Raw genomic sequence first — 13,361 nt, forward strand, 5'->3', positions numbered from 1 at the left:
AAACCAAATCACATTTACGTTTTGTGGGAAGACATGCAAATTGACCTTTTCTACTGACAGCACCTGTATCTGCGGGGATTGTGAACATAATTAGTCGTATCCATCCTGTTAGCCTGTTAGTGTGAATATTTCATGATAGAGACGGGTGAGAGAAAAGATCTGCTCGCTCGTTCTCTCTCTCTGAGACTCTTTTTCTGAGGTCACTGACTGTCAATCACTGCAGGGGAGCCAAATGACACACCTAATAGAAACACCATGCCCACCATGCCCTCTTTCTGTGGGACAGGCAAAAGTGTCTGTGGATTTTCTTTTTTTCAGATTGATACCTCTGTGATTGTCTTTTTTTTGTGGTTTGTTTATGTATGCATAAATGTTGCACCATATTTAATTTCTAACAGGAATGCAAACGAGGCTGTGAGGGATAGAAGTGCAGTGTGGGATCCGAGTCAAGTAGTCACTGGGATAACTCAAAACTTCCAACCACTTATTTATGGTGATAAATTTGTGGCACATTTCTGTAACTGTCCATATTTTATTCTAACATTTTGCTTACATCAAGTGTGTGTGTGTCTTTCCAACCTTAATGTCTGTTTATGAGACTACGTATCCCAGTTTCCCGCAGCTCTCTCTTCCTGTAGCATGTCTCATTAGCGCCGGCCTGGCTCTCCTTGCTGCTAATTGACCTTTAATTATCCCAGCGACCCCACTGCGGCACCGCATGCCTGTTACCGTAGCGATAGGGACGCACGCCACGCGTTGAGACCAAAGAAGCGGTAGGTAGTCCTCTAACGGACAATAACACTTTTCCAAGTGGGGAGAAAAAAAAACGAACCGCGTCTATAACTGGACGGACGTGGATTCATATGAATTTCACGACATTATTCAATTAAAAAAATTCAAGCAGAGTCTGTGCTGAAGGTTTCAGAGCTGAATATTGCACTTGCAAAACTGTCAGGTGGAAATGTCCAGGTGGAAAAGAAAGAGAGAGAGAAAAAAAGGTGATGGGAAGGCGTTTTGACTAGCTTGTGAGCAATCACATAATTTTTTCTCAAAAATGAAATCAAATACAGATTATTAGGTTATAAAGGCAATACAAGCACGTCTTTCTGGGAAAGATCCAGACACTATGAAAACCCCACGAACCCTGTGACACTATTTGTACGCTGCCGTTCCGACTTGGGCTGGTTGTCCTGGTTGGCGTCCTTCATGTAAACAGGATTATGGACACAGATGACGGCACAGGAGGAGACGCTGTCTATTGCTGTGATTGGATTAGTGAATGACAGGAAGTCGGTGCCCAATGAGGATATGATCTAAGTGATGCGTAACCGCTGTAGGCCTACAGATCACGCTAATATGAACAAGACATCTGCTATAGGGACATATATGACTGACAAGGACAAATAATTGACATGAGATAAAGACACACACAGAAGTCAAGTTTGGCTGTGTGTAAGCCCATGATAACAGTTGAAGGGATAGTCCACCTAAAAATAAAAAGTCATTCAGGTTTCCCAGCAAGCAATTTTGTGTTTAAAAGATGTCTTATAGCCGTCCAAACACAGCCCTGACAAGGCAAAATCTGGACTGTCAGTGAAAATTTAATAGACATCTAACCATAGCCCAAGAACAGACTAGTCATCATGAACATGTCAAAGAAATGAAACCAAACACCTTGTAATCACTGTTGACTTTGCTTACCTGATGAGATATCATACATCGCTCAAGTTGTTTTTTTTAGCAAAAACAACATGTAACCAAATTCAAGGTTATTTTGGATAGAAGTGGGTTACTCATAGCCAGACTATATTGGGTCTATAGTTAACCAAGGCAGTAAAATGACTATTATTGCTTGCTGGGTTGGAACGACATGTGGGCGAATAAATAACAGAGTTTTCACTTTTGGGTGAACTATTCCTTGAAAGGGGTCATATCTCTCTATCTTTTTCTCTCTATCTCTCACACACACACACACACACACACACACACACACACACACACACACACACACACACACACACACACACACACACACACACACACACACACACACACACACACACACACACACACACACACACACACACACACACACACAGGGGTGTTTTTGTGAAATGTGGGGACATTCCATAGGCGTAATGGTTTTTATACTGTACAAACCGTATTTTCTATCTCCTTACACTGCCCCTGCCCCTAAACCTAACCCTCACAGGAGACTGTGCAATTTACTTTCTGTGAAAAAAAACTTGTTCTGTGTGATTTATAAGCATTTTGAAAAGTGAGGACATGGGGAACGTCCTCATATTTCACCCTCTTTTTGTAATACCTATGTCATACCCATGTCATTATACACATTTGTGTCCTGATATTTCACGAAAACATGCCCACACACACACACACACACACACACACACACACACACGTTGGGTTTTCATGTCTTATGGGGGCTTACCACAGACATAATGATTTTTATACACCGTACAAACTGTATAATTTATCCCCTAATCCTAGAAGAAGAAAGAAGTCTGCATTTTTTTTGATTTTCAAAAAAACAAGGTAGGGAATACCTGAACCACACACACACACACACACACACACACACACACACACACACACACACACAGGTTCAAGTATATGCAGGTGATATGGAAAATATGGAAAAATGGACCTCAGGATAGAGTAATAATAATTTTGTTTTAATCCTGAGATCCACCCTAAAGGATATGCATAGCAGCAGGTGATACACAGGCAGGGGAAGTTGAGAAAGAGATACATTTGTTTTTTCATGATATGGTAAAGCAGGGCTCTTGTAACACACTCACACACTCCAACATTTAAACATTGGAACTGATATGCACAAACATTTAGACATATACTCTGATTATGTGTTTTGTAGAAATGTGTCATGTTGAATTGTCTATGCATTTCATTCTGATAAATTCCCCTCTTGCGATCCAGAGGAAACAGTCGCAACATTTCATTCCGCACTAAGAAAGATGGTCGAAGAAAAAGAAGGCCACAACCATTATCGTTCTGTAAACTTAAACCTAAGCTTGCACAAAGACTGCCTTCATTAATTTTTTTAATTCACATCACCAACCCACCTGTCAAATGACTGTGTAGAGGTGGTAATTAAAAGCATTAAAAACAAAAAGTATAATTACGCTCACAGCAGTGTCTGCCTTAGCCTCCATGTTTGAAGCACAAATACGGTCTCAAACATAAAAGGGACAGAAGATCCCCAAAGCTTGAAAAGCAGTCGTTTCTGTGAGTCACACTTTGAAAGGTTTGTGCCGTTTCTTTCTTCCGTTTTTGTTTTACTTTTAAAATTACTTTTTGAAGGCTGATTAATAAAATAATACACTTATTTCATCAACATTCATCCAATTCATCCTAATATTGACTTTATTCAGGATGAATGGGATTTAAATTTAATTGAAGTTTATAACACAAAACTGTAATGAGATCACAAAAACTTTTCACCAAAATATTGGCAAAAATGCTTAATGGTAATTGGAGCATAACATATTCTGCTACCCCTTTTCCACCAAGAAGGTGCTAGTGTCAGAGCCCAGTCTTGTCCCGATTTGATACAAATAAATTGACATAAATTGCCATTCCAAAGATATATGACTTTGTCCTTTCCCTGAAAGACAAAAGGAGATGTTAGGTAGAATTACAGCCACAGTTAAACAAAAATGCAATGAAAGTAAATGGTGGCTAAACAATTCTGCCTAACATCTCCTTTTATGTTCCACAGAAGAAAGTCAAATGAGTTTGGAACGACATGAGGGTGAGTAAATGACAGAATTTTAATTGTTGAGGGTACTATCCCTTTAAGGCTCGCAAATGTGACTTGTGGCAGTGCTGAGAGAGGTCTTCAGATCCCACTCAGTGTAAAAGGGGTATGCCTCCTATGTGGCATGATACGGCTTTAGTAATCACCAATCTCTCCAACATAGTGGAAAACAAAACAATGGACCCAAAGAAAAGGCATTGAAATCAGAGCGTCAAAAAACACAGCAATAAAATCCCATACCCTCCTTGTATCCCTTGATGAGTGTTAAACATGCAGAAGTGGGATAGGGCAGTGGAGGAATATGGGAATAATGGGTAAATGGATTAAAGGGATAAAGGAGCTGGAGAACAAGCACACACCTTCGGTGAGGGAGGACACAGGCAAAGAGACCTCCATGCATGCGGCGGACTGGGCCTTGCGGAAGGGTGGTCGGCCGGGCCCCCTGCGGGCAAGGCGTGGCCCTTCGGGGCCCCCCGGGACTTTGGCCCTCCCAGATGGACAGGGCTGGGAGGTGGGGCTAGTGCAATGTCCATTCACATGATCTGTAACAACGGGCATAGCATTAGCAAAAAACTCAACTGAGATTAGAAAGAGAAGAGTGTAAGAAAGAGAGAGAGAGAGAGAGAGAGAGAGAGAGAGAGAGAGAGAGAGAGAGAGAGAGAGAGAGAGAGAGAGAGAGAGAGAGAGAGAGAGAGAGAGAGAGAGAGAGAGAGAGAGAGAGAGAGAGAGAGAGGCAGTGGGATGAAAACAATGCGGCTGCAAAGGAAAGCAGTAAGAGGAAGCGTTCATATAATAGCAGCTTTAATCAGCCAAAAATCATTTTGATTTGAAAAGGAAAATTTGAAAGGGAAAAAAGGGGAAAAGGAAGGAAAATTAAAGGTAAATAAAAAGGGGAAAAGGAAAAGAAGAACATGGAAAGGGAAGGGAAAAGAGTAAAAGGAAAAGGGAGGGAAAAGTTAAAAGGAACTAATTAAAAGGGAAAAGGAGAAGGAAAGTTGCAGGTAATGGTTGTTCAAAAAGGTAAGCATTCAGAGAGGCTTTCTAATCCCTTCTCAGCTCAGACACTTGAAAGAATGAAGGTGAAGGACTTGATTTTACAGAAAAACAGAAGCTTCCATCTGCAGTCTGTTTGAGTAGGATGTTGAGGGAGGTCTAGCTGAGAATGCAGAAACATACCTGAATCCAAACTCCCTGAATCTAAAACAGCACATTATTCAGCACCACCTCCAACACACCTGGATCAAAGTCTTTCTAGCATCTACCTGTGGAGATACTGTATCCTGTAGCCAGAACCTCTCCGATGGAGGTACCTCTTTTTATGTGTACCACAGTACCCTGCAAACTTTTGACAGACTCCTGACTATTTTGACATTCTAACTGTATATTTTCACTCTCCCTCCATCTATTTTATAGCTATCAATCAATTTCATGCCAACGCAGCCATCCAAATCCAGACTCTCTGCTGTCATTGCATATCAGTGGGATTCCTACTCAGTCATATCGCGCTGCAGACTTGGCAACCAAAACTTTGACACTGACTCATGATGAAACAAAGCACTATTAAGAACACCATCTGTAGTAAGTTTGTGAAACATAAATCATCATTTTAAAGACTACATTTGTTATTTTCTTTTTTTCTCTCTTTTCTTTTCTTTTGTTAAGTTATACACTAACGTTCAACATTTTGGGGTCAGTACGATTTTTTAAAAACAAATAAATAATTGTATTCAGCAAGGACAAATTAATTTGATAAAATTATGAAAAAATAATTTATAATGTTACACAAGATTTTCATATAAATGCTGTTTTTATACCTTCTACACAGAAATCTGGGGGGGGGGGAAATCACAGTTTCCACAAAAACATTAAACAGCATAACTTTTTAACACTGTAAGTGTTTCTTGAGCAGCAAATCAGCATTTCAGAATGATTTCTGAAGGATCATGTGACAATGAAGACTGGAGTAATGATGCTGAAAATTCAGCTTTGCCATCATAGGAATAAATTACATTTTAAAATAGAAAGCAGTTGATTTGATTAAATTTTTTTATAAGAAAATAACTGCAGCTTTGGTAAGCCTATAAGCCATAACCCTAAATCCTAAATAATACCAACCCCAAAGTTGTGAACAATAGTACATTTCTATTTCAACTCATTAAACTAACTAAAATCCATCTCAAGTCTGTAGTATCTATAAATTCCTGCAAGACTGATTTTCTGTTAAAGATCATCTTAGACCTCATGTGAGAGACAGGATGAGAAAGCCCAAAACATGGAGCCCAGTCCGCAGACATCTTTACATCTGTTTTCCCTGGCCTGCACCAGGGTCAGTGTTACTAAATGGGCCTAGCCCAGGGCAATAATGAATCTGAATCGAGAAAAAATATTGAGGAAGCCCCAGTGCATTCAAGGGGAGACAGTTCTACAGCACAAAACTACAGAGAGCAACTCCAACCTATACCTATAAACATCCACACACACACACTAACTCTCTATCTCAGCCTCGCACACACACATTACACTCACACAACACTTATAAATTGGCTTTCTAATAAGTATTGCTTTTTTATGCCCTTTTTCTGTTTTTATGACCTAAACCTTCAAGATATTTTCAAATTACAAAACGACCCAAGACTCTACAGAGCTTTCTAGGTTCAACTATTTTTCAAGCACATCTAAACCTTCGAGGATTAGAAACAACTGTAATTATTCATGGCCCAGACGGTCTATTTTCCATTGTAATGCTGCAAAGCTTGACCTGTTGAAGGAACACTTTCATTATTACACATTAGGTCATGTTTGGCACAAGAAATTGGAGAGGAAATTGTTCAGCCCTCAGAGAGAAGTGTGTTAGTCACAGCCTAGCATGAAACAAAAAGCCAGACAAGAGGGAAGAAAAAGGAAAGGAGAACAAGGATAGATACTCAGCGAAAGAGACAGAGTGAGACAATTCGGAGTATATCCATAAAAGGCTGAAGAATGGTCCAAGTCACGATGACACAAGCTCGCTTGCAGAGAATGAGCTCATTACATTAGTGCATGTTGTTCAGAGAGGATGGTCCAATCACAAATGAGCAGGCTTTCATATAGTTAGAGAATGGTCCAATAGGGTTAGAGCATGTTCTGAGGTATAGAATGACCCAATTACAATGGAGCAAGGCCGTTTAGACGTAAAGGATGAATCAGTCGCAAAAAGAGCGAGATTTCAGAGTGATACCTTTCTCAACTTAAGAATGATTATGCTGAACAAACCACCTTTGTAAACACTTGCAAAATGTACATTGAGAAGCATTTTTTTTTTTTAAATAAAAAGCCACACGCAGAAATGTGAGGGAAATTTTGCACCACTTCATGAATTCAAATGAGAAGAAAGTGAAAGGATAATAAAATGCATTAAAAATGAACTCTAAAATGCAAAGACGAGGGACTTCATCATGTCATTCCCAACAGGATGGAAACAGAGAAAGTTGATGAATCGAAGGCAAGAATAAAGAAAAAGAACTGCTCGCTTTCGGCCTACCGTACCAAGATCAGTCTTAAGATCTGTGGGTAGACTTAACTTTCTGCCTGGTCCCTTGACTGAAACAAAACAAAATAGGACAGGAAGGAGCAATTAATCCATTTAAGAAACCAAAACAAAAGGCAAAAGATGCAGAGGTCAAAAAAATAAAGAGATCAGCTCAAATTAAAATTGAAAAAAGAAAGAAAAAGAAAATCATGCAGGTGTACACACTGACGTGACGCTTCATTCGACAGTCATGCCCGATCGCATACTGCCACCAGACAAACAGATTCATCTGTACTTGTCTTTACACAGGCAAACGCACGCATGCAGAACAAATCAAAGCCCAAACGTATAAAACAATAAATCACGATCCATTTATTTTCATTTGATAGGGAAAAACCCATGAATTGAATGTAGAATCTATTGTACTGTATTGAACAGAAACCACAAAAAACACACAGAAACCTTTCACATATGTGCATGCACACACAATAAAACATAATATAAGGTATAAAGAAATAAATAAAGCAAGGTCAACATTTTGCAAGCATTTCACACCGCAAAGGTTAGAGTGTATGTATACTGTCTGAGCTGAATGTCAAGAACAATATATGGCAAGGTTACTGCTGAAATGAGATTTAACAGAATTTTTTTTTTAAATGTATATATATATATTAGAGTACTAATTCAACATCAATTTCCATTACTATGCAGGCAAAGAAATTTAATAACCAGACATCTTATCACAAAGTCCCTATTTATATGATCCACTCTGTCCAGAATGCTAAAACATACTGAGCAGAATCATTTCCAAGATGATACTCTTCTCTTTAGTATCATTTCAATTAAATGATTTTAAAGTAGGGTGTGATTTTAGAATGTCATTTTCAGCATGGTGCTAATGCTTTTCCACTTATGGACTCCATGTAATGGTTTGATGAATGCAATTTGCTTTCCTATGTTGACCAAGGAGGTCTGTAATAATCTCGAGAAAGCTATCCATTAGCACTCCCATTCATCTTGGCTGGAGCAAGGCCCCCGTTTCACATTTTGAAAGGTATGGTAGGCAATTTCAGAGAGGCTAGCAATAGCAAGCTAGCTTTAAAATCATAATATCCCACGCTTCCTTCAGAGCGCCTCCAAAGCCACACCTCTTCAAAGCAAATAAACGCACACAGCAGAGTCTGCAAAGCGTCACGAGATGGCATTAAATGACCTCATGTCTCAAAGCACATAAATTTACTATAATAATGAATGTAAACAACTTACAAAGCTCTTACTTGTATCAGCTGACTGCTGCAGATTCATTTTGGCGTGGATGGTGATATAGAACCGCAAAAATCCAAGTCTGAGGACGTCTGAATGCATCTGGACTGACCAATTGTGATCGTTTAATCAAAAAGGCATCTAAATACCAGGTGGAAACATGCTTTCTCTCTCGGTTTGCTCAATTTCCTGTGATATTGTACATAATTTGTGGGCGTTAAGGAGCCGCTATCAGTATATTTAAAAAATCTGCAATTGTCCTTTGTATGTTGTTAAAATTTTAACAAGTAATTTTGAGTGTAAGATGATTTTTAACCAGCCAAACCTTGACGCAGACCCCATGGTGCTGACATTTCCTAATAAAAAAGGAAGCTGAATTGGGTCATATTAAAAGACTTCTTTTTTTTTAGGATTTGCTTACAGTCATGGACTAAAAGCAACTAAATTCCAATTTCGATTTCATTTAATTGTAAAGCACTGGATTAAACCTCAGATATCAGGAACACAAATAAAAAAATATATATCAAGCTCTACTTAAGGAAAACCATTTAAAAATATCTAATTTCATCCTAAAGAGATTCAGAAGAGCATTCTCTCTCTTCCACTCTTCTTCCAGGGGTGTGGAGATGGATGACACAATGCGGAAATTGCTCCTGGAAATGGCCGTAATTAAAACTCCAGGGTCAATAACCTGTGCCTTAGAAGTGGAGTCCTTCCCATTACTCTTGACACTAATAAGATCGGTCTGAAGTAGGGTTGGGTATCATTTGAATTTTAGCGATTCCGATTCTGCTTATCGGTTCCTAATTTCGATTCCAATAAGGCAAAAAAAAAAAACAACAACTCACATTTATTCTAAATCTTTTTCGCAAAACATTTCATCAATACAAATCAACAGGCTAAAGAACACTTACACGAGGAACTTTAAAAATACCATAGCAAAAACAAATAGCCTAACTAATACACATTTCATGCATTCTTAAAGATAAGTAAACACTCAGTAACTAAAATAGAACAAATAAACAGGATTTTATGTTTTAGGATTTTCAGGTATTCAGGTACAGAAACTGTAAATAAAATTTAAAATAACCCTGCACTTTATAAATAAAATATCCATGACTAATATAGTTACAAAAGTTTATCAGTCAAGAACAGCGAGTGTCTTTGTCTTGTTGTTTTATTAATGTTATTATAGAGATGGCAGCAGGAATATTAGGATGCTGTCACGTGAGGAGCTGCACATGCGTTTAGTGTTACACATGCGTTTTTTGGTCAACTGTTTACGTTCACTTAAGACATAACCGACTGCGTTTCCGAGGATATTTTGACATTGTGTGTATTTGTCTGTTCAAGTGCAAAAAGACGCAGAAGAGAACGTATTACGCACGATTCAGTATGAGAGGTGCGAAGCACAGAAAACAGCACGCTAGTCTTTTTGCAATTGAATGGTTTAAAAATCACAATAAAATCACTTTTTTCTGAATTCAGAATTGGAATCGATTCCCAACCCTAGTCTGAACACACGTGCAGGTGAGTAAACATGAAAAATAGAATCAGATAGATCGAAATAACTACATTAAAGCCATTTTGCAAGCTATATTATCTGTGTATGTGTGTGTGTATATAAACCCATCTCTGTCTGAATAAACTCATGTTGGATATCTTTGGTTATTGTTATCCAGCAGCACAGCTACAATGGCAAACATAACAGCTGGAATCCATTGATTTCAACATCAGGCCTCAAGTGGCCACCCTGTTTTATTGTTTGTTTTTTCCACGGGCACAATTTCAGGAGTCGTTTAGCTGCTCGTTAGAACATCCCGAACACCATGGCTTCAATCCCGTCAACTCCTCTGTGAGCCTGACTCAGATGAACGGTAATTTGGGACTGTTTTTGGAATCATCACAAAAAATGTCTTCTGCTATCCTGCACTGCAATTTGCATGAATTACAGACTCCTTTGCTTTCAGCTCAGGTCATTTCCCACTAATTCATAGAGGCAGATATGCGTCAGGAGTAAAGTAGGTTTTCCTACTTACAAAGCATGCAGAAGTCTGTAATTGTTATCATAGGTACACTTTAACTGTGAGAGACATAATCTAAAACAAAAATCCAGAAAATCACATTGTATGATTTTTAAATAATTAATTTGCATTTTATTGCATGACATAAGTATTTGATCACCTACCAACCAGTAAGAATTCTGGCTCTCACAGACCTGTTAGTTCTTCTTTAAGAAGCCCTGCTGTTCTCCACTCATTACCTGTATTAACTGCACCTGTTTGAACTCGTTACCTGTATAAAAGACACTTGTCCACACACTCAATCAAACAGACTCCAACCTCTCCACAATGGCCAAGACCAGAGAGCTGTGTAAGGACATCAGGGATAAAATTGTAGACCTGCACAAGGCTGGGATGGGCTACAGGACAATAGGCAAGCAGCTTGGTGAGAAGGCAACAACTGTTGGCGCAATTATTGGAAAATTGAAGAAGAAGTTCAAGATGACGTGCACCATGCACCATGCAAGATCTCACCTCGTGGGGCATCAATGATTATGAGGAAGGTGAGGGATCAGCCCAGAACTACACGTCAGGACCTGGTCAATGACCTGAAGAGAGCTGGGACCACAGTCTCAAAGAAAACCATTAGTAACACACTACGCCGTCATGGATTAAAATCCTGCAGCGCACGCAAGGTCCCCCTGCTCAAGCCAGCGCATGTCCAGGCCCATCTGAAGTTTGCCAATGACCATCTGGATGATCCAGAGGAGGAATGGGAGAAGGTCATGTGGTCTGATGAGACAAAAATAGAGCTTTTTGGACTAAACTCCAACGCGCCGTGTTTTGAGGAGGAAGATGGATGAGTACAACCCAAGAACCCCATCCCAACCTTGAAGCATGGAGGTGGAAACATCCTTTTTTGGGGATGCTTTTCTGCAAAGGGGACAGGACGACTGCACCGTATTGAGGGGAGGATGGATGGGGCCATGTATCTTGAGATCTTGGCCAACAACCTCCTTCCCTCAGTAAGAGCATTGAAGATGGCTCATGGCTGGGTCTTCCAGCAAGACAATGACCCTAAACACACAGCCAGGGCAACTAAGGAGTGGCTCCGTAAGAAGCATCTCAAGGTCCTGGAGTGGCCTAGCCAGTCTCCAGACCTGAACCCAATAGAAAATCTTTGGAGGGAGCTGAAAGTCTGTGTTGCCCAGCGACAGCCCCGAAACCTAAAGGATCTGGAGAAGGTCTATGGAGGAGTGGGCCAAAACAGTGTTTGCAAACCTGGTCAAGAACTACAGGAAACGTATAATCTCTGTAATTGCAAACAAAGGTTTCTGTACCAAATATTACGTTTTGCTTTTCGGATGTATCAAATACTTATGTTATGCAATAAAATGCAAATTAATTACTTAAAAATCATACAATGTGATTTTCTGGATTTTTGTTTTAGATTCTGTCACTCACAGTTGAAGTGTACCTATGATAAAAATTACAGACTTCTACATGCTTTGTAAGTGGGCAAACCTGCAAAATCAGCAGTGTATCAAATACTTGTTTTCCCCACTGTAAGTCTTTCATCAAACATATATTAATTTACTTCTGTCTGGTTACTAATTAGCATCACCATTTTGGTGACCTAGTAGTTTTTTTAATATTTTTAAAATGTGCCAACACATTCACATGCAGCACATTTTCAAAAGTAAACACAAGCATTATTAGCACGAGTGTAATCTTCATGCTTGTAGCCATTCTCTCTGCCATGCTCTCAAAGCTTTGCAGTCTGGCGCATTTGTGTAGTTTTCGCATCACATAAATCCATTTTACATCAGTTCAGTAACTACACACAAAAATCACAAAGCTGCTAATGCTAGTCATTCCAAAATTGCACCTAGGACATTGCACCAAAAAAAAAAAAAAAAAAACTATATGTTTAAATTGTAGGCATTTGCTATGCCTTCCAAGACTTAAAAAAAATTGACAAACAATTAAACAATTACCTACATGCTTCGTATTAATCATTGACAAGTTAAGTTAACCAGTGAATGAATTCGATTTCAAGATGGTATTGTAAATGTCTACAAACACATTAGCATGTGGGATAGCAAAAAAAACTAGCATGTTCTCAATAACACACACAAACAAGCACGGATGACCGAGCTACTAAAGTCCAAAGAAAAGAGCCTATTGAGGTCTAAATAAAGCCACAAAAAAAGCTTTAGGGCTATTTGAACCCACTGGACCTCACCGATCAACGCTCTGTCTGGGCTAGTCACAATATCACCCTTACCGTCAACACACAACACATACTACTTAGTACCATGCCCCAATCACACACATGCCTACAATAGCCACATGTGAAGCACACTTACACATACTCGCATTCACACTCACACACATCTATAACTCAGGAGCACAGAGCGTAGCACAGGGCACTACGAGCGTGAGGCTACTTCTACTGCAACATGCAACCCCCAAAACAAACACCCACACACACGCAGATTCAGGTGTTGAAGCGCATGAGCCACGGGCTTGTTGCGTGTGGGTGTTTTTAAGGGTCTGGACACATTCTTACCATTGTCCAACAGGTAAAAGACAGGACTGTAGTGGCAGGACCGGAGGTTGGACACAGGTTCCCCTGTGCCTCGAGGGTCATTATGGAGGGAAGGGGAGTAGGGTGCTGGAAATCAAAGATCACACAGTCACTGTCACATGCTAGGCTGAATCACATATAGCCAAACAGCTTGTTATTATAAGTCATCGGGATCTATAATGAGAGGTTGTAGAGGGA

General features: G+C 39.5%; 1 protein-coding gene across 1 annotated transcript in view; it reads right to left on the reverse strand.

Moving 5' to 3' along the window:
• Positions 1–13,361, reverse strand: part of stxbp5l (syntaxin binding protein 5L) — a 193,873-nt gene that overhangs the window by 12,303 nt on the left and 168,209 nt on the right. The window contains exons 21-23 of the mRNA XM_079820875.1: positions 13,146–13,250; positions 7,325–7,378; positions 4,159–4,341 (exon numbers count right to left, since the gene is read on the reverse strand). Of these exons, the coding sequence (XP_079677001.1) occupies positions 4,159–4,341; positions 7,325–7,378; positions 13,146–13,250 (342 nt within the window). The remainder of the gene's footprint in view (positions 1–4,158; positions 4,342–7,324; positions 7,379–13,145; positions 13,251–13,361) is intronic.

This window comes from Gobio gobio (genome assembly GCF_949357685.1).
Source record: "Gobio gobio genome assembly, chromosome: 7".
Taxonomy (NCBI): domain Eukaryota; kingdom Metazoa; phylum Chordata; class Actinopteri; order Cypriniformes; family Gobionidae; genus Gobio; species Gobio gobio.